The sequence below is a fragment of the Carassius auratus genome, chromosome 31 (assembly GCF_003368295.1).
Source record: "Carassius auratus strain Wakin chromosome 31, ASM336829v1, whole genome shotgun sequence".
Lineage (NCBI taxonomy): Eukaryota > Metazoa > Chordata > Actinopteri > Cypriniformes > Cyprinidae > Carassius > Carassius auratus.
Window position 1 is genome coordinate 7,464,407 of NC_039273.1, and position 24,627 is coordinate 7,489,033.

Consider the following 24,627-nt stretch of genomic DNA (forward strand, 5'->3'; position numbering starts at 1 on the left):
GACATAATTTGTTACCCCTCTGTTTCACAGATTTTTATTTCAAAATGTGTTGCATCACTTCCTGGTCACCCCTACTAACAGTTTGCATATTTAGGCTATAAATAAACGCAGTTTTCCTTTATAGTCTCTATAGACTGTTCACAAGAAGAACAAAAACTTTTAGTCAAATCAAAGGGGAATTCTGGGTCTTGTAGTTCTTGAACGCCACAGAATATTGAAGTGACCCGAACGTAGTACAACTGAAACACAATTTCCCAGAATCCTATCGTGACAGAGTCATTCGGCAAACCGAAAAGAGACGAACATCGGGGCGATGGACCGTCCTGGACTCTGTGAAGAGTCCGGATAATAACTTTCTCAAACAGAGCACGAAACACTTGGGAAAATACCGCGGACACTTTTGCTCCAACTTCGTCGGGGAGAGGTGAGAGAGAGACAACACAAGAATAAATGGACTACTAAAAGTTTTGTTTATGAAATATGGTTCATTAAATATTTATGTTATCTGCGGGAGAGCATCGCGCCCTGCTGAACCCGCCCCTAGGTTACAAAAACTGCCATGAGAAACTCGCATGAAGAAGGATAAAAAAAGAAAAGAAGCTACAAACTCAACGAGTTTATAATATGTCAGTTTATAATGTTTAACGTATTAATCCAAACAGTGTAATGATGAAGTCAAGAGGTCTGGTTCCGTTAGTTTAATCGCATTTAGGGCATACAGTTCATGAAATGATTCTGCTTTTCTCAAATGCGTTTGCTGGATAAAGTTAATGTGTACATGCTTGGTGTTATTTTATTTTTGTGTGTGTGTGTTTTGACATTGTTGACAAGGGTATAAAATTGAATAAGTTGTTGTCAAGACGGACGATCTGTCGATGTTCAACAGATAAAATGGGACTGAATCTGCATTACGCTTGCAACAGCATCAGATAAGATATAGCCTAGGCAATAAATACAAATACATACATTTTCATGTAAAACAAAGAACAGTATTGTATGCTTTCTGCTTTGTATGTAGATAGAAATTCACATGCAAACCCTCCTCCGCGCATCTCTCTCTGTCTCTCTCTCTCTCTCTCAGCATATTAACGGTTTGGTTGGCTAAAGATTTGTTAATCAAATCTAGTAGTTACAGGAAGAATCTGTGATGATACAGTCGTCATGGGAGTTACATTGAACTGTAGTATGCTCACAAAATTTGTTTCTACAGTAAACCTATTTCTTATCAGCTGGGTCTCAAAATGTTGGATAAACAAATTTTTTTACATGAACACAGGGATAAATGGGGTTAGTATAGTATTTAAGACTGAAAATGTGTGATGCTGTTTGAAGAAATAAGCATTTAGCATTTTGGCATGTTTTGCCAGTTACAAATTTGAGACTGAAGGTATGTTTTTAGTGTGGCATCCCAATGCACTGGACTTGTCCAGTCAGTTAAGTTAATAATTAACTTGCCACCATGTAATTTGCCAGCTTCTGGTGACCGAAACTGAGAGGAGGAATGAGACTTGGGGATGAACTGAATTGGAACCAACAATGTGAAAAGGCCCATGCTATATAAGCATTAGGTAATAATAATATATATTTAGAACGGATTCAGCTTAAACTATAATAACAAAAGAATGAAGATCAGTTTTAGTGTCCTCAACTTGTTTGTCTGTCTTCAACATCATGGGTTACTGATTATTGAATATTTGATATTTCCAATCACATGCTGTTATTTAGTTCATGCAGTGAGCCGCTTGTGGTTTAAAGCCAAGTATTCTGTCTTTTAAGACATTAAATTGTACTAGACTTGAATATTATTCCTTTGTTTTTTGTGGAAATATTCTGTTTATCGAACTCTGTAGAACTGATATTTTTTTACATCTTCTATTTGAAATGGCTTCTGTATTATGTACTATAGTGAATAACACTTCTAACCACACATCATGTGTATTACTATATGTTGCTTTACTTTCGAATAGCTACAGGTCTTTTAATGGTTAATACTGCTGTTACGCTTGTCTGTTTAATGATAAACCTGCACACAGACCTTGTCATAACCTCTGACCTCTGCAGGTGGTGGAGTGGTTGCCATGGTGGATAAAATGTCAAGTTTTCTGCACATTGGGGATGTTTGCTCCCTTTATGCTGAAGGCTCTACCAGTGGCTTCATAAGCACTCTAGGGTGAGTTGATTGACATTGTTGTTTGAAATGACATTTTCATAAAATTTTATTGAAAGCAGATTAGCGAATGTTTTGAGCAGAGCATTTAAAATGAATTTGTTCAAACAGTGATGATCATTACAGCAAATAAAAGATTAACATATAGAACCAGCTTATTTGTTAGAGGTCCTGACACTCTTTTCTTATTAATTCCTCAAAGTTAACCCCACTGTCAAAAATCTTAAAAGAATAGTTAACCCCCCAAAATTCATTTACTCACCCTTTTGGAAATTTGTATTTACAAAACGTTGTTTCTTTTATGGAACACAAAAGATGTTTAGCAGAGTGTCCCAACATTTTTTAAAACAAGCTTTTCATTAAAAACTAAAAAAAATGTATCGACTTTATCAAACAAACCAATCAAATGACTTCAGAAGACTTTTAAAATAGTGCATGACTCTTTTTTAACGTTAGTTAGTTTGTAATGTTGCTGTTGAAATAGAAACAATATCTGCAAATTGCAGCGCTGAAAGTTCAACGCAAACGGAGATATCCTTTAAAATTCTGACAGTTTAATGCTTAAAAAAACGGCTGGTAAGGGACTACAACAAGCTTCTTCCCAGGTCTGTTATGTCACAAACCCAGTTAAACCCCGCCCCCGAGAACATGCAACAAAGGGGGCGAGGCCATGTTGTGTACTCCTCCTATTGTGTTCCTTGGAAGAAACCAATGTAATAAAGGGTTTGGAACAATAGGAAAATAAGTACATTTTCACAAATCTATAATATTTGGATGATCTAACGCTTTAAAGATCAAGACTGCATGAAATTTGCTGTGGTTGAATGCTAACCTTTGATGTTTAGATAATAACCAGCTGTCAGCAGTTTAACCCTGTGTATGTGTGTGTGTGTGTGTGTTTTTGGCTGACTGATCATGGAATTTGGATGATGTCCAGTAAGCTGCTGCTTTGGGCCAAAAAAGTCTAAATACAGTCGCACACTTACAAGTGCACACCATTATTTACTCTCTCAAACTTACAGATGCTAGGACAAACCAAAAGTACAGACATCTATTGAGTAGCACTCTTTTTTGTTTTAACCAGGTTGGTTGATGACCGATGTGTTGTCCAACCAGATGCAGGGAACCTGAACAACCCACCCAAGAAGTTCAGGGGTGAGCAGTTTGTGTGTGCGCATGTGTTTGTGTGGATGTTTCGCTGGTTTATTTTCAGTTAAGACAGGAAGTTCTGTTACTTAAACTGGATTTTGAAGTCAAAGGTCACACATACCCTAGAGAAAAGGCTGTAATTTCCATAATAACCACTTAATTTAGCAAGTCATCCTACATTCTTTGGAATTAGTATTCCATTATATTCCAAAGCTTTTATTGTATTATTGTCAAACAAATCTTTGAACACATAAATCAGTGTAGAACAATCTGATCTCTTTTCTGTGGAGGTTTATTTTGCTGTGGAAATTGTTACCAACACAGAAAGTGCAGATCTTCTTAATAGAAGGACTTGAAAAATGAATGTACTTCAAAGGCTGCTTACAAGATTGTGTGTGTCTGAGGCTGACTGCCCTAAACTCCCCACTTCACTCAGAATGCATCTGCTAGTGACATTGAGAAGTTGCATCAGGGGTAGGTTTGTGAGTGAGTGCATTTATACATCATGTGTACTGGTTTCCATCAATAGTTGGCTACAGAATATTAAAGGAATAGTTTGTCCCAAAATAAAAATCCTGTCATGAATTACTCATTACTCATGTTGTTCAAAACATATTTGATATTATTTCTTCTGTGGAACCTGGTTTGAAGGTTCAAACTGCTTTTTTTCCACACAACAAAAGCATACAGCGACTATAAAAAATACATTTAAATACATTTTTAAACTAAATTTTACACCATATTCCTAGTCCCTTGAATCCAGCCACACAATATTATATTATACCATTTTTATTTCATTATTCATTGCTAATCTTCCTCCCATCACAGCTCTTAAATTTCATACTCATATGTGCTTATATGTGCATATACAAACTTGCCACATCATGAAATCTGGAACAAGCTATTTTTGCATTAGTGACAACCGCCATTGGTTGCTGTAACCAAATTTGATTAAAACACAGAAAAAATTGTAATATTTTAAAATTCTATTACAATTTAAGGTAACTGTTTTTGTATTTTAATATATATTTAAAATGTTATTTATTCCTGTGATTTGCAGCAGCCATTTCTCCAGTCTTCAGTGTCAAATGATCCTTCAGAAATCATCAGCTGATTTGGTGCTCAAGAAACATTTTTATTATTATCAATGTTAAAAACAGTTGTGCTGTTCTTTGATTTACAGAAAGTTAAAAATATCAACTTTTATTTAAAATAAAAAATATTTTGTAATATTATAAATGTTTACTATCACAGTTGGTCATTTTAATGCATCCTTGCTAACACTAGTATATTCATATTTACATTAATTACTTTTTCTTTGAACAACATAGGGAACTAGCTCTTTAACTTTTATCTATTTTCTATCGAATGCATTTATCTCAATAACTCAACCCTGCTGATAAATAAACCTTGCACAATGTGCTTGAGCCTGTGATGAAGGGAAGGAGAGGAGAGATAATTGTATGATGGTCAGTGGACCCCCATCGAGAGGAATCTATTATTTGCTTCAAATATAAACACATCAAAGCAAACGAAAGCATGGTTCGTTTTATGTGGTTGTTATTTCATAAATATATTTGCTTTTTGGGTATGAATTAATTTCCAAGAGATCAGACTTAAAATGTTCATCTGGCAGAAGATAAACAAGCAGAACAGCATTGCAGGAGGACCTGAGCTGCATCTTTTATAGTGGTTTGGTGTGGGACATTTTTTAACACCCTGGCAACCAACCATAACACCATTGTATTAGAAGTGTGAGCATGGTAGCAGCAAGTTTTTCTGTCTCTCGAAATAAACAAATATAGATACATATATAGACAGGGTTTGAAATGAACTTTTTCACTCTTTCACAAATTTGACTACAACATTTTTATGTTACTGGCCATTCATAACTTATACTAGCCAAAAAAAAACTATAAATAAATGAATAAACAGAAATAAACCAGATTAACTATGTCACAGCTTCATATATTCAGTAAATATATTTATTATAACACCTGAATACTTGCAGGCTTTTTTAATCAAATTTAAGTATTTTAAGACTTGCACAAAAAGTTTTCAAAACAAATTTCAGCCTTTAAACTTTTCTTTAAAAAATAAATTAATTAATTAATAAAAAAAAATATATATATATACACACACACACACACACACACACACACACATATATATATATATATATAGTTTTTATTAATCAGATAATCTTAAACTGAGGTTTTTATACGCGAGTGTGTTCTACATTCCTCTAGTGACCCCAGAGCTTTTTGGTGTTTTATCATCCCAATCTCCAGAAACTAGAAACAGAGACCAGATTCTCTCTCTCTCTCTCTCTCTCTCTCTCTCTCTCTCTGTCAGTCTGTCTATCTCTGACTTCCCCTCTCTCCTTATTTGGTAAGACTGGAGTTCTGCTGAAAAGAAGAAGTGCATTTTCACTTTTATGCCTGTAGCACTTTTCTTATCACTTTTGAAAAACTGTATGAGTTGTCTGTCATATTACATCCTCCTGAACAGAAAAGGTTAGTAGTTCTTTTTTTGGGATGTGATGTGAGGAGACTAGTCCTTTTTTTTTTTTTTAAACATTATGCACATGTATGCTCAAACCACACAGACAGAGTTTACATATTGATTTTCATACGGATTTTCTTTCTTATCTTTTATGATCACCTTGTCATCCTCAGCTGGTTTTGAAAGCTGCGTGTGTCTAAAACACAATGTGATTGTGTGTATGTGTGGTGTTCTGTTTGTCAGTGCTGGGATGAAATGTGTGTTCCCTCTTTCTCTTTTTGTCTGTCTGTAGACTGTCTGTTCAGACTGTGTCCCATGAACAGATACTCGGCACAGAAACAGTTCTGGAAAGCTGCCAAACCTGGAGGAAACAGCACCACAGATACTGTTCTGCTCAACAAACTCCACGTGAGTGTCAAGCTTAGTCTTTCCCTAGCCACAGTCATGATCTGTCTGTTTATATTAATATAGGGAATTCCATCCGCTCCTTCAGACAAAAATAATTTGCAAGAACAGGAACTGTTTAACATTAAATATATATATTTTTTATTTCATAGAATATACTGCTATTTTTTAATGACTCATTAAAAATTCATCATCATCCAACATCCACCAGCAGAGACTAAAAGGGCTATGTTAACCAACCAAACCTTGAGCTCTAAAACTTCTTTACTATTGAAAAATTAAAAACTACCTTAGATCATTAGAAACTTCATCTTACATTGTTTGCTGTATTTATGCACAAAGATAATGTTGTTTTAAGGAATGATATAATTACATTTTTAAATCACATTTATTAGATTCATTTGTATTTGGTAGATTATGGTTGCATCAAAAACAAGTTCATCCAAGAGTGTAAAACATTACTTTACAAATCACTTTAATATCTACATTTAAATCAATATGCATTTATTATTTTAGTTGCCTACCAAATCATGCTTAATTCAGTTGGATAATTATCAATATGATGTAAGTAATTTATGTGATTGCTTAGCTAAACTTCCTAAACTTCATGGCTTCAGTCTGCAGTTGGATAACCCTCTGCTTATTACCTTATATATACATAAAATGAAAAAAGTTGCAGAAAATTAAATAAAAATATGTGCTTGTAAATGAAACAGATTGTGAAGAATGCTCTGTGGGCCACCTGAACAATGTTACAATATATCAATAAAGAGTGCAAAGTTTGTTTCTTTACAGAGGATGGTTAAGCAGATACAGTATATTTATCAACTTCTCTGAAGCTCCCTCAGATGCTTAAGTGGGTGTTCATGTGGGAAATGCAGGTTTGAGCCTGGCCTGCAACACCACAAGATCACAAATGTTCTCTTATTCTTTAATTTCTTACTGTATGTTTTTTCAGCATGCTGCTGATTTAGAAAAGAAACAAAATGAATCGGAGAACAAAAAGCTTTTAGGAACAGTCATTCAGTACGGGAACGTCATCCAGGTAAATCTCTCACAAACACATGAGCACAAATATTACTTTAGGGAATATTTAAATTGTCTGTATAATACAAAACACTTAATATGTAGAAATTCAGAATATTTAGCAGTCAAATTAATTAATTGTTCACACATTTGCAGCTTCTCCATCTGAAGAGTAACAAGTATCTGACGGTAAATAAGCGTTTGCCGGCTCTTCTTGAGAAGAATGCCATGCGTGTGACCCTGGATGCTGCAGGAAATGAAGGCTCGTGGTTTTACATCCAACCCTTCTATAAGCTCCGCTCTATTGGAGACAATGTGAGTATAACATCAACCTCTTCAAAACAGCCACTGTAATCTTGATTATTCATTTGATTTATTGTTTAGTCCTGCTTTTTGCACTTACATAAGCACCTATTAGAGTCCCACTTGTTATGTTTTGTGTGTGTTTTTCAGGTGGTCATTGGCGATAAGGTTGTGTTGAACCCTGTTAATGCCGGACAGCCGCTTCATGCCAGTAGCCATCAACTTGTGGATAATCCAGGATGCAATGAAGTAAAATACACATATAAACACATGGCTATGTTAACAATATAATACTAGTGTACAGTACAGTGAAAATCCCCCTCGACAGAAATCACAGACCTTTTTGGGGGGGGTTAGGGGTCCTTGATAGGATCCAAAGGTCTCTTTAGCATTGACAATTAAAGGGGAACGCCACTGGTTGAGAACCACAGCTTTATGCCATTATATTTTTCTCTTTCAGGTAAATTCAGTGAACTGTACTACCAGTTGGAAAATTGTTCTTTTCATGAAATGGAGCGACAACCAGGAGGTTGTCCTGAAAGGAGTATGTTTTGTGCACATCCACACTGCACAAACAGTGACCTTCATGTTTACTTGTTTAAGGCCTATATTTGATTAGAATGAATATTTATGGCCTTTTGATGAAATACATGTTATCAGGGTGATGTGGTGAGGCTGTTCCATGCAGAGCAGGAGAAGTTTCTAACATGTGATGAACACCGGAAAAAGCAGTATGTCTTTTTGCGTACTACCGGGCGCCAGTCTGCAACCTCCGCCACTAGTAGCAAAGCACTCTGGGAGATAGAGGTTAGTTTAGAACTCAACTTTGTGAAACTGAACAGATTTTTTTGTGAGTGTGATTCTACTAGTTTGGGAACATAAACAGATGTTTGGATGCTTTTCAGGTGGTTCAGCATGATCCCTGCAGAGGCGGAGCCGGCTACTGGAACAGTCTCTTTAGGTTCAAACACCTGGCCACCGGCCATTACCTTGCTGCAGAGGTTAGACTGATATGTTACCTAGAATAAGAGTGCACACACAAACGCACATGCAAATACATCAAAGTGTGTCTATTTAGAGAGCTTGATGTTAGCGAGAGCAGAGAACGTGATTTGCGACATTTACCTAATTGTTCTCACCTTATTGTGATCAGGTAAATCCAGACTATGAAGAAGAATGCCTGGAGATCCGTTCCTCTGTGAGTGTGTGTTTGAGAGCGCATGTGGCTGTGTGTGTGTGTGTGTATGTGTGTGTTTATCTGAGCTTCTTATAAATTCATAGTGTGAGCCATTTGAGGGTCTCTTTACCTTATTGCTCTCATTTCAACACATTAGTTTAGACAAAGCAGAGTGTCAAGTTGAATGAGATGGTGACTTAGCCGTTGATCAATTTTTTCTCTTGCAGCTGGATTCGGAGCAGGAAGTGATGAGAGCACGTGCACGTAACCCTCAGGATAAGGTTATATACACTCTGGTTTCTGTTCCTGATGGCAATGACATATCATCAATCTTTGAGCTTGACCCTACTACTCTGAGAGGCGGAGACTCGCTTGTGCCAAGGTACAGCGAGATTGTGACTTCTTGTGACTTCTGATTAAGTGCATATATTTTTAACAAGCTGTATTTTGGATTGTGCTTGTCAGAAACTCATACGTGAGGCTCAGGCATCTCTGTACCAATACATGGGTACACAGCACCAACCAGCCAATAGATAAAGAGGAAGAAAAACCAGTCATGCTCAGAGTGAGTCAGTTTCTGTTTATGCATGACTGTAGCATTGGTTTATGGATTCTCTGAAGTGTGTTTCCCTCACTCTATATTTGTGTCTCAGATAGGAACATCTCCTCTGAAGGAAGATAAAGAGGCTTTTGCTATAGTTCCAGTATCTCCAGCTGAAGTTCGCGATCTGGATTTTGCTAATGATGCAAGTAAAGTCTTAGCTTCCATTGCAGCCAAACTGGAGAAGGGCACCATCACCCAGAATGAGAGGAGGTAGAGGTTACATCCATCTATTCATCCATGTGTACGTCCGTCCATCCATCAATCATCTGTCTGACCTTCCATTCATCAATCCAGCCAACCATCACTTTTTCTTTCTGTCTATCTGTCCATCTTTTCTTCAGCCATTCAGTCACCCATTAATTCAACCATCGGTCTGTCCGTCCTTTCACAATTTATTCTTCTGTTTTTTTTTAAATCCATCCATCCATCATCTATCTGTCTGTCCTTTTCAAATACCTTCCTTCAGCTATTTAATCTTTCATCCATCCATCCATCCATCCATCCATCCATCTGACTGTCTTCCATCCATTCTTTCTTTTAAACCATTTATTAATCATTTAATCCATCCATCTGTTTGGTTCTTTTTTTGCTTCCTCATTTGTCTATCCATTCATTTATCCATCCATTAGTATTTTCATCCATGCATCCATCCATCCATCATCCATCCATGTATTTGTCCTTCTTTCCTTCAACTATTAATTCTTTCCATTCATCTAGCCATTTGTCCACCTATCCATCTATTTATCTGTCTTTACCGTCCTTCAGCCATCTAGCCGTCTATCCATTCGATCAACTGTCTCTGTATTTGTCCTTCCATCCTTCAATCATTTATTCAACTTTTTAATTTATCCATATATTTGACCATTTTTACACCCATATTCCCATCTTTCTTTACTACTTTTGTTCTTTTCATCTATCTATCTATCCATATCTCCTTTCTTTTTCTATTTTTTTCCTTTCTTGCTTGCTTCCTTGTTTCATTCATTCATCTGTCCATCCATAAATCCATCCACCTACCACCGACCTTCCTTCCATCCAGTTGTCTGTTCATTTAGCTGTCCATTTCTCCACTTTTCTTTCATTCTTTCATCCATCTGTCTGGTCATCTATTATTTATTTCCATCAAATAATTAAATAATTTCCTTTGATTTCCTTCCATTTCTGCCTTTTAACATTACAATAATATATTTGTAACCAATCCATCTTTATGCTAATTCTTTACATCTTCTCACACTTACAAAAACACACTGTCTCCCGACGGCTCTATTACACAAGGTCAGTGACAAAGCTGCTGGAGGATCTGGTGTATTTTGTGGTGGACATTCCCAGCAGTGCTCAGGATGTGCTGGAGATCACAGTCAACAAACCTAACAGAGAGCGGCAGAAACTCATGAGAGAGCAGAACATACTCAAACAGGTACTTTAATATCAAATCTTAGGTTTAGTTTTAAATCATCTCACTTAAATTTAAATGACCTTTTATCTTGTGCTGTGATCGACCAGATATTCAAGCTGCTGCAGGCCCCATTCACTGATAGCGGGGACGGTCCTATGTTGCGTCTGGAAGAGCTCGCAGACCAACGTCATGCACCCTTTCGTCACATCTGTCGGCTCTGCTACAGAGTCCTACGTCACTCACAACAGGACTATCGCAAAAATCAGGTAAACTAAACTACTAAAATAAATGCAAACCAAACTACGCTAGCGCTACTACAAAATACAGTCACGACCTCTTATACTACATGCACTTGTGCACTTGTATACAACATCTGCAATATTCCCCCTCTAGGAGTACATTGCAAAGCAGTTCCGCTTCATGCAGAAGCAGATAGGATATGATGTTCTTGCTGAAGACACTATCACAGCCCTGCTTCACAACAACAGGAAGCTTCTAGAGAAACACATCACTGCAGCTGAGATAGACACCTTCGTCAGCCTGGTCCGCAAGAACAGAGAGCCCAGGTGGAAGAAAATACATCTGCATAAATGTTCTCGGTCATTTACATTTATTTATTAAGCACACCCTTTCATCTAAAGGGAAAAACAAAAGAGAAATGTTATAATGAAAGTGATTCATCTTAAGAACATGCTAATACAGTGATGTTGGTAAGACTAAGCAACAGTAAAATATAGGTTTTAAAGTAAGAGTTTAGAAGCACAGTAAAAATGTAGTAAGCTGTGTCTTCAGATGTTTCTTGATGATTGAATGACTTGACCAAATTTGTAATATTTTTTGTGTGTTTGTTCTCCTGAATGAGTTTTCTTTCTCCCTGTTTCTCTAGATTTCTGGACTACTTGTCAGATCTGTGTGTGTCTATGAATAAATCCATCCCTGTCACACAAGAACTCATCTGTAATGCTGTGCTGGACCCAGCAAATGCAGACATCCTCATCGAAACCAAGTACAGCCCCTGCACTGACTATTATGCTATCTACAGAACATATTTAGAGCAATATACAGTATACTACCATTCAAAAGTTTGGAGTATGATTTAAAAAAAAAAGATAATTAATAGTTTTATTAAACAAGGATGCATTTACCTGAAGAAATTATTTAAAATGGACAGTATTTCAAATTAATGGTGTTTTTTTTTCGTATTTTCGATTCAACAAAGAATCCTGAAAACATGTATCACGGCTTCCACCAGCAGCACAACTGTTACAACATTTGAGAATTTTTTTTGAGCACCAAATAGGCATATAAGAATGTTATCTGAAGGATGATGTGACATGGAAGACTGGAGTAATTTTGCCAAAACAGGAATAAATGACATTTTAAAATATATTACAATCGAAATAAAACAAAAAAATATATCCTTAATAAAATTCATTAATATAATTCGGGAAGCACAAAATCGAACAGTCAGGCACATGATTGAGGAAAAAATGAAAAAATCTCATTAACACTGATTCAAACCAGAAATTGTGATGCATGAATTGTTATGAATAGTTAGCCCATGGCTAGACGTCTGTGAGAGTGTTATTGAGTGAATATGTGTGTGTTTGTGTGTCAGGCTTGTGTTATCACGGTTTGAGGTGGCAGGAACGGTGCTTGGTGAGAGCGCAGAGGAGGAAGAGGAGGATGAGGAGGAGGTATGGTTGTTCTGGAAGGACAGTAGAGGAGAGATGAAGAGTAAGAGCATCAGAGAGCTTGCACAGGATGCCAAAGATGGACACAAAGAGGACCAGGAAGTTATTAATTATTACCGGTATGCACACACACCTACTCTTACATGCGATGCGAGAAAAAATGATGCAGCAATGTAATAAAAACATCTTTTGTCAGGTATCAGCTGAATTTGTTTGCACGGATGTGTCTGGATCGGCAATACCTGGCCATTAACAAGATATCAGCACAACTGGATGTGGATCTGATCCTGCGCTGCATGTCAGACGAAGACTTACCCTTTGACCTCAGAGCCTCATTCTGCCGCATGATGCTGCACATGCATGTAGATCGTGACCCTCAGGAACAGGTTACCCCTGTCAAATATGCTCGGCTGTGGTCTGAAATCCCTTCACAGATTGACATTAATGAGTAAGTGGTTCACTTTAGAATTAACAAATAGAAACAGCGAACAGTGAAAAGCCCATTTAGTGAGTGGTCTGTTCATCAGCCAGTTATTTTTCGGTTTCTTAACAGTTATGATAATGACGGGACTTCACGTGATGAGGTGAAGGAACGCTTCTCTCAAACGATGGAGTTTGTGGAGAATTACCTGCGAGATGTTGTGTGCCAGAGTTTCCCGTTCTCAGACAAGGAGAAAAACAAGCTCACTTTTGAGGTGTGCCACCTCATGAAAACAAATAATTTGGTGTCACATGAGTTACATGACTGCATCTTTACCTATTATTTGTACATTAGACTCATTATAGATTGCGCCATTAAAAAAGAAAAAAACTTATGAAAAAAACTTTTTTAACTTATGACAAAATTATATTTGTCTGACAAAATTACCAATGCAGTGTTTCTCCGGGAAGCTATTTTTTTATTTTTTAACCACTTTCCATTATCTATTCCAAAGGTGGTGAACTTGGCAAGGAACCTTATCTATTTTGGTTTCTATAACTTCTGTGACTTGCTACGGTTGACCAAAATCCTGTTGGCCATCCTGGACTGTGTCCATATCAGCACTCCCTTTCCTATCAAGCTGCCTGGAGATCGTGGCAAAGGTCAGAAACACAACTAGCTATGGACTCTAAATAAATAAATAAATTATGTAGTCATCTTAATTGATTTATTCTAGTCAAACATGTTTTGGAGAATATTAAATGGAAAAATATTTAGTTACAAAAATATAATAAAGAATTAGGAATAGGAATAACTCTTAAGGTAACTTTTTACAGTCTAGATTATAAAGTTGATCAGATAAAAAAAATAGCTTTCATTCAGGTAAATACATCAAATGGTTTTACAGAATAAAAGCTTGTGTGAAAGTGCTCTGAAGTCTTTCTCTGACCACCTCTATAGGAAGTAATGTGATGCGGTCCATCCATGGGGTGGGAGAGCTGATGACACAGGTGGTGTTGAGGGGTGGGGGATTTCTGCCAGCCACCAACAACAACCCTCCTGACAGAGAAGTTAAATCCCAGAGTGAACCTCAGAAACAGGACATACTGGTGATGGACACCAAACTCAAGATCATTGAGATCCTACAGGTGTTAAAACACATCCTAGTCCATAATTAATTGGATTTTAATGACCGTTTAAATCATTATTTGAGAAATTTGTCAGCTGAATGTTTGCCAAACTAGTTGTGTATAAAATGACTCTCTAATTTTTTATGTAGTTCATTCTAAATGTCCGGTTGGACTACAGGATCTCCTGCCTGCTCTGTATCTTTAAAACAGAGTTTGATGAGAGCAACTCTCAAACAGAGCCGTCTGTAAATCAGGACTCTCCTGCCAGTGTGCAAGGTAAAATGAGCAAGCGTGTGTTTGTGTCAGTATCAGCTGGTGTGGGTCAAATGTCTGAATAACAATTGTCTTTTTTTAGGAGCGCTGGACTTTGAACATATTGAAGAGCAAGCTGAAGGGATTTTCGGAGGAAGGTAAGAAGGTTGTGCTCTTTGGTAATTTGTCTTATGTTTGTGTGCTGTATGTGTGTGTGAATCTGTGTGTTTTTGTGTATCTAGTGAAGAGAACACTCCACTAGATCTTGATGATCACGGTGGCCGGACGTTTCTGAGGGTCTTGCTGCATTTGACCATGCATGACTATCCTCCACTGGTGTCACGGGCCCTTCACCTCCTCTTCCGACATTTTAGCCAGAGGCAGGAGGTCTTACAGGCCTTTAAGCAGGTATTCATTCATAGATTCATCCATCCACCCATTCATTCCATTTCATTTAGTTTTATTTAAACCTTTTCAGTATTCAGTTTTACACAATATTTATTTTTGTCTTGTCATATCAATTTTAATAAAATTTTACTTAAATTAAATTATTAATCTAATTTAGACTGTCACTGGGTGATTGTGGTTTATTATTTTAAATAGGGATGTACCGAATGTTTGGCAGCCAAAATGTTTAGGCGAAAAGACCCAATAAATTGTACTAAACGATGACTTGTCACGATCAATTGAGGGAGAGGCGCGCACTTTTTATAATGGAACAAACATGCCAGCAGTGTGGAAGCATTTAAACTGTCAAAAGAAAGACACAAAATTTATTACATGTGCTGGCAGCGAGAGACTGTTTAGTACTGCATTGCATGTTTTCAATGAGAAGAGGAAGGTTATGATTGAAATTGTAAAATGCAGAGTGCTACATTTTCTAATACATGCACAAACTGCATGTATTCTGACAGTGCGGCATGAGCTTGCAGCAGATCTGCTTATGAACCAGGGTTCAAAGTCCAAAGCTCAAGAAATATCTGCGCTGGTACGTTGTTACTCGTCAGTTGCCAAGTTGTAAATTTAATAAATTTTTACAAGTCATGTGACAAATGCAATATGTGCAATGTATTCGTTATGAGACTTCTTTATACAGGTGCTGGTCATATAATTAGAATATCATCAAAAATTTGATTTATTTCACTAATTCCTTTCAAAAAGTGTAACTTGTATATTATATTAATTCATTACACACAGACTGATATATTTCAAATGTTTATTTCTTTTAATTTTGATGTTTATAACTGACAACTAAAGAAAATTCCAAATTCAGTACCTCAGAAAATTATAATATTGTGAAAAGGTTCAATATTGAAGACACCTGGTGCCACACTCTAATCAGTTAATTAACTCAAAACACCTGCAAAGCCTTTAAATGGTCTCTCAGTCTAGTTCTGTAGGATACACAATCATGGGGAAGACTGCTGACTTGACAGTTTTCCAAAAGACACGAAAGGTCATTGCAAAAGAAGCTGGCTGTTCACAGAGCTCTGTGTCCAAGCACATTAACAGAGAGGTGAAGGGAAGGAAAAGATGTGTTAGAAAAAAGTGTACAAGCAATAAGGATAACTGCACCCTGGAGAGGATTGTGAAACAAAACCCATTCAAAAATTGGGTTCACAAAGAGTGGACTGCAGCTGGAGTCAGTGCTTCAAGAACCACTACACACAGACGTATGCAAGACATGGGTTTCAGCTGTCGCTTCCCTTGTGTCAAGCCACTCTTGAACAACAGACAGTATCAGAAGGGTCTCGCTTCAAAAAGGACTGGACTGCTGCTGATTGGTCCAATGTTATGTTCTCTGATGAAAGTAAATTTAGCATTTCCTTTGGATATCAGGTTCCCAGAGTCTGGAGGAAGAGAGGAGAGGCACTCAATCTATGTTGCTTGAGGTCCAGTGTAGTTTTCACAGTCAGTGATGGTTTGGGGTGCTATGTCATCTGCTGGTGTTGGTCTGCTGTGTTTTCTGAGGTCCAAGGTGAACACAGTCGTATACCAGGAAGTTTTTGAGCACTTCATGCTTCCTTGCTGCTGACCAAATTTATGGAGATGCAGATTTAATTTTCCAACAGGACTTGGCACGTGCACACAGGGCCAAAGCTACCAGTACCTGGTTTAAGGACCATGGTATCCCTGTTCTTAATTGGCCAGCAAACTCTCCTGACCTTAACCCCTTAGAAAATCTATGGGGTATTGTGAAGAGGAAGATGTGATATGCCAGACCCAAGAATGCAGAAGAGCTGAAGGCCACTATCAGAGCATCCTGGGCGCTCATAACACCTGAGCAGTGCCACCGATGGATCGACTCCATGCCACGCCACATTGCTGCAGTTATTCAGGCAAAAGGACCCCCAACTAAGTATTGAGTGCTGTACATGCTCATACTTTTCATGTTCATACTTTTTAGTTGTTTAACTTGTTTTCTAAAAAATCCTTTCTTTGTATTGGTCTTAAATTATATTCTAATTTTCTGAGATACTGAATTTGGGATTTTCCTTAGTTGTCAGTTATAATCATCAAAATGAAAATAAATAGACATTTGAACTATATCAGTCTGTGTGTAATGAATGAATATAATATACAAGTTTCACTTTTTGAATGGAATTAGTGAAATAAATCAACTTTTTGATTATATTCTAATTATATGACAAGCACCTGTAAATCTGCTTTTGTCAACAATTGAAGTCTTCCTATGCGTTTCTGCCAAAATCAAAGTTGAGAAAAAGCAAGAACCTCATTAACATTGCTAAATGTTAGTATTGTAATTTTACTGTTGTTCTTTAAAATAAAATAAAAAAGACAATAACAATGATAATAATAATTGCAACAGTAAAAAGCAAATTTTCATTTCATTTATGCAAAACTTTGGCCCAGTGTTTCATTTTGTTCAGGCCCAGCCAAGAATTTTCATTTCTATGCATCCCCTAATTTTAAAATTATAATAATTTTATTAATTAAAAAAATATTTGCATATTTTTAATCATTTGAATTGGTTGCCTTATTGATGACAAAATAAAAAAAGCCTTTGTGAGCAAATGTTTTAATGAATTAATGATGCATTTATATAGTGCTTTAGTATGTACTACTGCGCTCCACAATCATATCAGTGGGTCTCTCCTCAGCCACCACCAATGTGCAGCATCCACTTGGATGATGTGATAATGAGTAATAATCGATGAGTTTAACACTTGTGTTCATATACACATGTATTCATGAATCCTTTACCATATATTTCATATCATGTATTTGTTCTTTTTTTAATTGTTTTTTACTTGTATAGTGTTGTGTCATGTTGTGTACATTACAAGTAAATGCCATTTATTTATTTTAGGTTCAGCTCCTGGTGACCAGTCAGGATGTGGAAAATTACAAACAGATCAAGTCAGATTTGGATCAGCTAAGGTCTATAGTAGAGAAATCAGAGCTGTGGGTGTATAAAAGGCAGGGGTCAGATTCAGGGCTGGACACAGGAGAGGTCGCCACTGAAGCGCACCATAAGGTCAGGATATGCTCCTGTGATTATTTGTCCATAATTAACTAAAAAAGAAATATAATTGCTCTTTTCAGAAATCTAGTGAATTATATTATGATTGGATATTGTATATTATGTTACTATTATTATATATTTTCTGCTCTTAACAGGGTGTCATCAACTCAAGTAGATCAGACAAACCCAAAGTGGAGAGTACCAGCAGCTCAAACTACAGAGTTGTGAAGGAGGTGGAATGTGTTTATGTTTATGGAATTTGTAGGTTTTGACAAGTAAGTCAAATGTTCTGTGAAGTATATCTTAAGTTTGTTGTTATATTTGTGTGTCTAGATCCTTCTGAGGCTGAGCAAACTGTGTGTTCTGGAGGGCATCTATGGCAAGAAGAATAAGAAACAGCAGCAGCGGCTCCTCAGGAACATGGGAGCTCACAGTGTAGTCCTGGAACTGTTGCAGATCCCTTATGAGAAGGTGTGTGTGAGCCTTTGTGTAACTGAAAGGGTTAATTAATCACTGATTTATGTTTCCATGTTTATTTGTTGACATTTTAGGGGGAGGATGTTCAGATGCAAGAGATTATGACTTTAGCTCATCAGTTCCTTCAGAATTTTTGTGCTGGAAATCAACAGAACCAGGCACTTCTACACAAACACATTAACCTGTTCCTCAACCCCGGGGTGAGAGCATGAATACATAAACACACATATTTTTATCTGTGCATTTCAACTGTTAAATCCTCTGTCCCTGGCTTTCTGTTTTTAGATTCTAGAGGCGGTGACCATGCAGCATATCTTCATGAATAATTTCCAGTTGTGTAGTGAGATTAACGAGAGGGTAGTGCAGCACTTTGTGCACTGCATCGAGACGCACGGACGCAGTGTCCACTACCTCAAGTTCCTCCAGACCATCGTCAAGGCTGAAAACAAGTTCATCAAGAAATGCCAAGACATTGTCATGGCTGAGGTTTGTGGGCCAGATGAACAATTTTTGAGATTAGTGTTTTGAAATACAAGTCCCAAATTGCTACTTTTCTGTCCTATTCTCCTCAGACAAGTGAAGTCTGTTCTTATTGAAATGATTTGTGTGTACTTAGTTGGTGACAGCAGGTGAGGATGTGCTAGTGTTCTATAATGACCGGGCGTCTTTTCAGTCATTGGTTCAAATGATGCGTCTTGAGAGGGAACGACTTGATGAGAGCAGTGCACTCAGGTATAGAGGTCTATTGTCCTTGTTTCCACTCTATTAATACTTCAAAATGTAAAAAACGCTATTTTAATAATATAATATAAATAATTTGCATTTTATATATTAAAATTGCATTATTTAGTATATAATTAAATATATAATTACATAAAAATTTTGAATAATTACTTATATACATATATAATATAATTTGCATTGTATCTAGTAAAATTGTATCTATCTATGTTTTGTTTTTTTCGTACATGTGTCATATGTTATGTGTGTTACACTGGAGTGGAATATATTAATTTATGTGATTTATTTTTATGTAAAATCATACAAATCATACGTTTTACAAAATCATACAAAGTTTGTAACTGTATGCTTGAATGTTCAGTGTTGTCCATTATAGGTGTTAGATTTGGTTTCACTGACTCTTGCAGGTATCATATTCACTTAGTGGAGTTGCTGGCTGTGTGCACTGAAGGGAAGAACGTTTACACTGAGATCAAATGCAACTCCCTCCTCCCCCTCGATGATATTGTACGTGTAGTCACTCATGAGGACTGCATCCCTGAGGTGTGTGCACCAAGGGAATAAATCCCAAAGTCTTTGACGAATGTGTTGAACACTTTTAGATTTAGGTTGTTAAAAAGCCATCTGTATGCAACTTTTTAATATGTGAATGTAATACTTCATATGTAGGTGAAGATGGCCTATGTGAACTTCTTGAATCACTGCTATGTGGATACTGAGGTTGAGATGAAGGAGATCTACACCAGCAATCACATGTGGAAACTTTTTGATGATTTCCTGGTGGACATCTGCAGAGTAAGACTAAACAAACACTCACAGATATACTCAGATTATGGTATTGTTGTTTAGACATTCAGCATGGCTTCTTGTAGGTGTGCAATAACACGAGTGACCGTAAGCACGCTGACACAGTTCTGGAGCGCTATGTTACTGAGACCATCATGAGCATCGTCACCACCTTTTTCAGCTCACCATTTTCAGACCAGAGCACAAGTTTACAGGTAACAACACGGTGTCTTTCAGCAGCCTAGTACACCTCAGCATCATTTAGATGTGACATCTCTCTCTTTGTGTCTCAGACCCGGCAGCCAGTGTTTGTGCAGCTGCTGCAGGGAGTTTTCCGTGTGTATCACTGCAACTGGCTGCTCCCAAGTCAGAAGGGCAATGTGGAAGCCTGCATCAAAGTGCTGAGTGACGTGGGTAAGAGCATCATTTCCACCAGCTGTTTTCATAATACTAGCTTCAGTTGTATAACTGTATAAAACTATAATCTTAAAATTGGTGATAGAAAAGTTCAGAGAAAAGTGGTTCTCAACCGGTTTGACTCGAAGTTTCCTGAACTACCAGTGGCACCAAACACAATAGCAAAAAATAATAAATGCTTCCTTATAAATTTCGAACTAAAATATGTATATGTTGAACCTCCTTGCTTGTTTTTCATGCATAAATGCATAAATGCATAACCCTGAATGTATGTGTCTTTGTCTGTTTATTATTGTGCAGCTAAAGGCAGGGCCATAGCCATTCCTGTGGATCTGGACTGTCAGGTGAATAATCTGTTCATGAAGTCCAACAACATAGTGCAGAAAACAGCCCTCAGCTGGAGACAGTCCGTTCGTAATGCTGCCCGAAGAGATTCTGTTCAGACCACCTCCCGAGACTACCGCAACATTATTGAAAGACTCCAGGTGAGAGAGTGATTTTGCCTCTGTTTTCAATACCTAATAAGTCGCCGAAAGAGCATCATTTCAGCCAAATTCTAAGGCAGTATCACACGTATCCTTTCATGGAGAATGCAGTCCCAGAATGCATTGCAGTTAGGTAATTGATTTTTAATTAATTTTATTCAGTACTAAAATGTTTCAAATATCAATTCAAAATATTCTTTAAATATCTGTGTTAAATGTGTTTTTAAATGCTAATTAGAATTTATGTATGTGTGTGTGTATGTGTGTGTGTGTGTGTAGGACATAGTGTCTGCATTGGAGGAGCGGTTGAGGCCTCTGGTTCAGGCTGAGCTGTCTGTATTGGTGGATGTTCTCCATCGTCCAGAACTGCTGTTCCCAGAGCACACTGAAGCCCACCGCAAGTGTGAGAGTGGAGGCTTCATCTGCAAGTAAGATGAACTCTTGTTGTCTCAAAAATGACCCTGCAGTATTTTTAGTAATTACTTCATATACATATATATATATATATATATATATATATATATATATATATATATATATATATATATATATATATATATATATATATATATATATAAATTATTATTGTACAACATAATATTACACTAGTACACTTTTATCTGCTTTTTGTACAGATTGATAAAACATACCAAGCAACTTCTAGAGGAAAATGAGGAGAGGCTTTGTATCAAAGTTCTGCAGACACTCAGAGAAATGATGACTAAAGACAGAGGATATGGAGAGAAGGTATTTACCACAAAAAAAGCATTAATAAAAGGACTAATAGAAGTGTTTTTCTTAAGATGGAATACAGATGTGATAGCAAAACATCTTAGGTGTTGTGAGAGGTTGATTGTATTGTCCTCTACACGTACTGTCTTTATTTATAGTGTCTGCATGTGTGATCTTAATCACAAATGCAAGTCCATTAAGAGCACCTTTGATGAAGTTTGTGATGATGATCACATTTCCCCTGTTATGTTTTCCTGTTAACACTCAGGTCACTAATAGTTACTGGCTTAATTTGATGTATGTCCACTCTTTCATTAACCCTGTCCTTCGCTCCTCTTTTTCAGCTACTGGGATTTGATGATGAGATGGATGTCACTGAGGTTGTCCTCTTTTTGTCATTCATCCCATCTTCCCCTTGTTTATTTACCTTCTTTTTCTCTACTTTCATCTTCTATCCTTGAGAATCTGAATATGAAAATTGACCTTAGTACACACATTTTGTTAGATGTGATATGGATGTTGGTCTGTTTTGGTTAAGTGTTTCCCCTAAAACAACTTTTTACCACTAAAAAGTATGAAGTCTTTATTTTGCAAAGCTGTGGTGTGAAAGAAACAAGTATATATAAAAAGAGCATGCCCTTAAATGTGTATGCCCTAATTTGAATTCTGTTTCAATAAGAAACACAAAAGAATTTGTTCTTTAAACCATTTTGTGGTTTTAATAGTGCTGCAGCTGCCAATACAGTATAATGTTATAGCAAAATGAAAGATTGTTTTGAAAGATTTAGCAACAATCTTTTGAGTGTAGCTTAATATTTACAAAATATTTAGGTAATAACTGCATTTTTGGACAGTTTAGGTATTAACTGTTATGTTACAGACCTTTTATTCTGACCATAACATTCTCATCTACTTATTCTGTTTACACTCTGTTCTGTTTAATCCTAATGCATATAAGGATTTGCTTACATAAATCACTTCCATAGCATAACTAACTACTTAATTATGAACTAAACACATAATTTTAGTCATTTTTTGTCCACTGATGTTGTAACAACAAGCATGCTGCTAGGATATAGCTGGAGATTATTGCATGATGATACTCTACTAACTCTGTGTTAGTGTTCTGTTGTCCACTCTGCTCACTCACTCAGGTGGTGGATGTGAGTCTGCCACCCAAACAGCTGGAGGATCGGAGGAGGGTAGGTCACTAACTTCACCTAACCCTGCTTTCCAACCACACATCTGTACCTCTCAGCTGCCCTGGTTCAACTATATCTATTCCTTTAATATTTACTTGCAGCCATGCGATGCACAAGTCAAAGCAACAATGGCAAAAAAAATAAAAGCTTCTAAAAATCAAATGCACATTGAAACACATACTCTCATACTCATCACAGGGGGAGGCCCTTCGGCAGCTGCTCGTCAACCGTTACTATGGTTTCAGGCGTGGTGGGCGGAGAGAAAGTCTGACCTCCTTCAGTAACTCCACGCTGGCACCTGTAGGACCAGTCAAGACCCAGCCTGGTGGGTTCATTTTTCACTGTAGCTTCAGGGAACATTTGTGGTATAAATTAACATTTGTTTTTGTGTGTTTGTATGACTTCAGGGGGTTTGAGCAGGGCTGAGATGTCATTGATGGAGGTGCAGTGTCATCTGGACCGTGAAGGGGCATCTGACCTTGTCATTGATCTTATTATGAATGCTACCAGTGACCGTGTCTTCCATGAAAGCATCCTTTTGGCTATTGCACTGTTGGAGGGCGGGAACACCGTCATACAGGTTAGAAAGGCCTGTCAGTGAAATGATAAAGCAATAGAATTGAATGTTGTGGTAATAAGTTATCTAATGTTCACTACAGTTTAAAAGTTGGGGTCAGTAATTTTTCTTTATTTTCAGTTTAATTGTTTTTTTTTTTTTAAGAAATCAATGTTCATTCAGCAAGGATGTATTACATTGATCAAAAGTGACAGAAAAGACTTGTATGGTGTTACCAAAGATATTCTATTTCAAATAAATTGTTCTTTTGAAGTTTGTATTCATCAAAGAATACTAAAAAAAATTCAGATTCTGAGCTGTCCACAAGCAAACCTCACTGAAGTTTGAAACCCCACAGGCCTCATACAATTGCTTGAATTTTACTATGCAACAGACATAAAACTACATGCAGTAGTGATACAGGTCTGTAAATGAGACTGGATAAGATTAAGCAATGATTAGCTGATAGATGATTTCTGTAGACAAGACGCCTTTATAATGAGGAGTTGGGGATGGAGGAGGGTAATGTATGGACGTCAGACTAAGGCCAGTGTGGGTACGGATGAACTTACATATCGTATTTAATTATTGTGGGAGGAGCTACAATCAGTTGAGCGTCAGCTGACGCTGGCTGTCATGTCGTGGTCTGGTTGAACTATGCTTGAGCTCCATTCGTCCCTCAAATTCCACTAGTTCTCCATAAAACATAACACAAACATAATGATAGATTTTTGTTTTTATTCTTATCTCATTGCAGCATTCCTTCTTCAAACGTTTAACGGAAGACAAAAATTCTGAAAGGTTTTTCAGGGTGTTTTATGATAGAATGAAAGCAGCTCAGTTGGAGATCAAAGCCACTGTTACCGTCAACACCAGTGATCTGGGCAACAAGCGGCCAGACAACACACCAGACAAAGAAACACCTCAACGCGGGAGAGGTCCGGGTTGTCAAAACTTCATCATTCATCATATGCTGTCTTTCTTTGCAATAACTATAACTTGGTTTGATACAATGACATTCATGGTTTAATGTCCAGATACTTGTTGAGATCACTGCATAATGTTATAAAGTTTGATATATCATTTTATGAGAGGATTATAAAAAAAAAATATATATATATATATTTTTTTTTTCTCTCTTTTTTCTGAATGGTATATATATATTTCTTCCTCCAGAAAAAAGTTCAGGTGTCGTGGTGACTGATGATACTCGTGAGCAGTTGTTGGAGGCATCTGCTGTGACTAAGAAGGCCTACGGTTCGTATCGACGAGATGCTGATCCTGAGGAGGCGTATGGCACTGCTGATGGAGACAAAGGGGGTGGAGATAAAGGAACAGAGCAGGGCGAGATGACCCCTGTCATCCTCATCATGCAGCCAATCCTGCGCTTCCTACAGCTGCTGTGTGAGAACCATAATCGAGACTTGCAGGTGTGTGTTTGTGTGTGTGGTTGTCTGCCTCTCCGTCTGTTAAATTTATAGCTTATTTTTGTTATTCTGGCCTGATTAGAGGTTC

At 37.1% G+C, this 24,627-nt stretch overlaps 1 protein-coding gene across 3 annotated transcripts in view; it reads left to right on the forward strand.

Annotated features, from left to right (window-relative positions):
* Positions 1-271: 271 nt before the first annotated feature.
* The window catches only part of LOC113050374 (inositol 1,4,5-trisphosphate receptor type 1-like), a 31,759-nt gene continuing 7,403 nt past the window's right edge, over positions 272-24,627 (forward strand). Inside the window, exons 1-45 of one of the 3 annotated variants that reach the window (XM_026213285.1) lie at positions 272-424; positions 2,062-2,170; positions 3,252-3,322; positions 6,114-6,229; positions 7,185-7,271; positions 7,409-7,567; positions 7,706-7,804; positions 8,016-8,099; positions 8,216-8,362; positions 8,461-8,556; positions 8,709-8,753; positions 8,960-9,114; positions 9,198-9,297; positions 9,386-9,546; positions 10,612-10,753; positions 10,840-10,998; positions 11,126-11,298; positions 11,619-11,738; positions 12,351-12,545; positions 12,623-12,874; positions 12,980-13,121; positions 13,362-13,509; positions 13,808-13,995; positions 14,127-14,253; positions 14,333-14,387; positions 14,472-14,637; positions 17,561-17,728; positions 17,872-17,949; positions 18,050-18,187; positions 18,268-18,393; positions 18,479-18,679; positions 18,810-18,925; positions 19,342-19,477; positions 19,604-19,729; positions 19,807-19,935; positions 20,014-20,134; positions 20,438-20,622; positions 20,902-21,050; positions 21,258-21,369; positions 21,699-21,734; positions 22,509-22,556; positions 22,755-22,881; positions 22,964-23,136; positions 23,870-24,050; positions 24,289-24,542. In XM_026213285.1, the coding sequence (XP_026069070.1) occupies positions 2,079-2,170; positions 3,252-3,322; positions 6,114-6,229; positions 7,185-7,271; positions 7,409-7,567; positions 7,706-7,804; positions 8,016-8,099; positions 8,216-8,362; positions 8,461-8,556; positions 8,709-8,753; positions 8,960-9,114; positions 9,198-9,297; positions 9,386-9,546; positions 10,612-10,753; positions 10,840-10,998; positions 11,126-11,298; positions 11,619-11,738; positions 12,351-12,545; positions 12,623-12,874; positions 12,980-13,121; positions 13,362-13,509; positions 13,808-13,995; positions 14,127-14,253; positions 14,333-14,387; positions 14,472-14,637; positions 17,561-17,728; positions 17,872-17,949; positions 18,050-18,187; positions 18,268-18,393; positions 18,479-18,679; positions 18,810-18,925; positions 19,342-19,477; positions 19,604-19,729; positions 19,807-19,935; positions 20,014-20,134; positions 20,438-20,622; positions 20,902-21,050; positions 21,258-21,369; positions 21,699-21,734; positions 22,509-22,556; positions 22,755-22,881; positions 22,964-23,136; positions 23,870-24,050; positions 24,289-24,542 (5,883 nt within the window). In that variant the 5' untranslated portion in view covers positions 272-424; positions 2,062-2,078. The remainder of the gene's footprint in view (positions 425-2,061; positions 2,171-3,251; positions 3,323-6,113; positions 6,230-7,184; positions 7,272-7,408; positions 7,568-7,705; positions 7,805-8,015; positions 8,100-8,215; positions 8,363-8,460; positions 8,557-8,708; positions 8,754-8,959; positions 9,115-9,197; positions 9,298-9,385; positions 9,547-10,611; positions 10,754-10,839; positions 10,999-11,125; positions 11,299-11,618; positions 11,739-12,350; positions 12,546-12,622; positions 12,875-12,979; positions 13,122-13,361; positions 13,510-13,807; positions 13,996-14,126; positions 14,254-14,332; positions 14,388-14,471; positions 14,638-17,560; positions 17,729-17,871; positions 17,950-18,049; positions 18,188-18,267; positions 18,394-18,478; positions 18,680-18,809; positions 18,926-19,341; positions 19,478-19,603; positions 19,730-19,806; positions 19,936-20,013; positions 20,135-20,437; positions 20,623-20,901; positions 21,051-21,257; positions 21,370-21,698; positions 21,735-22,508; positions 22,557-22,754; positions 22,882-22,963; positions 23,137-23,869; positions 24,051-24,288; positions 24,543-24,627) is intronic. The other 2 variants (XM_026213287.1, XM_026213288.1) reach the window with 2 other exon arrangements.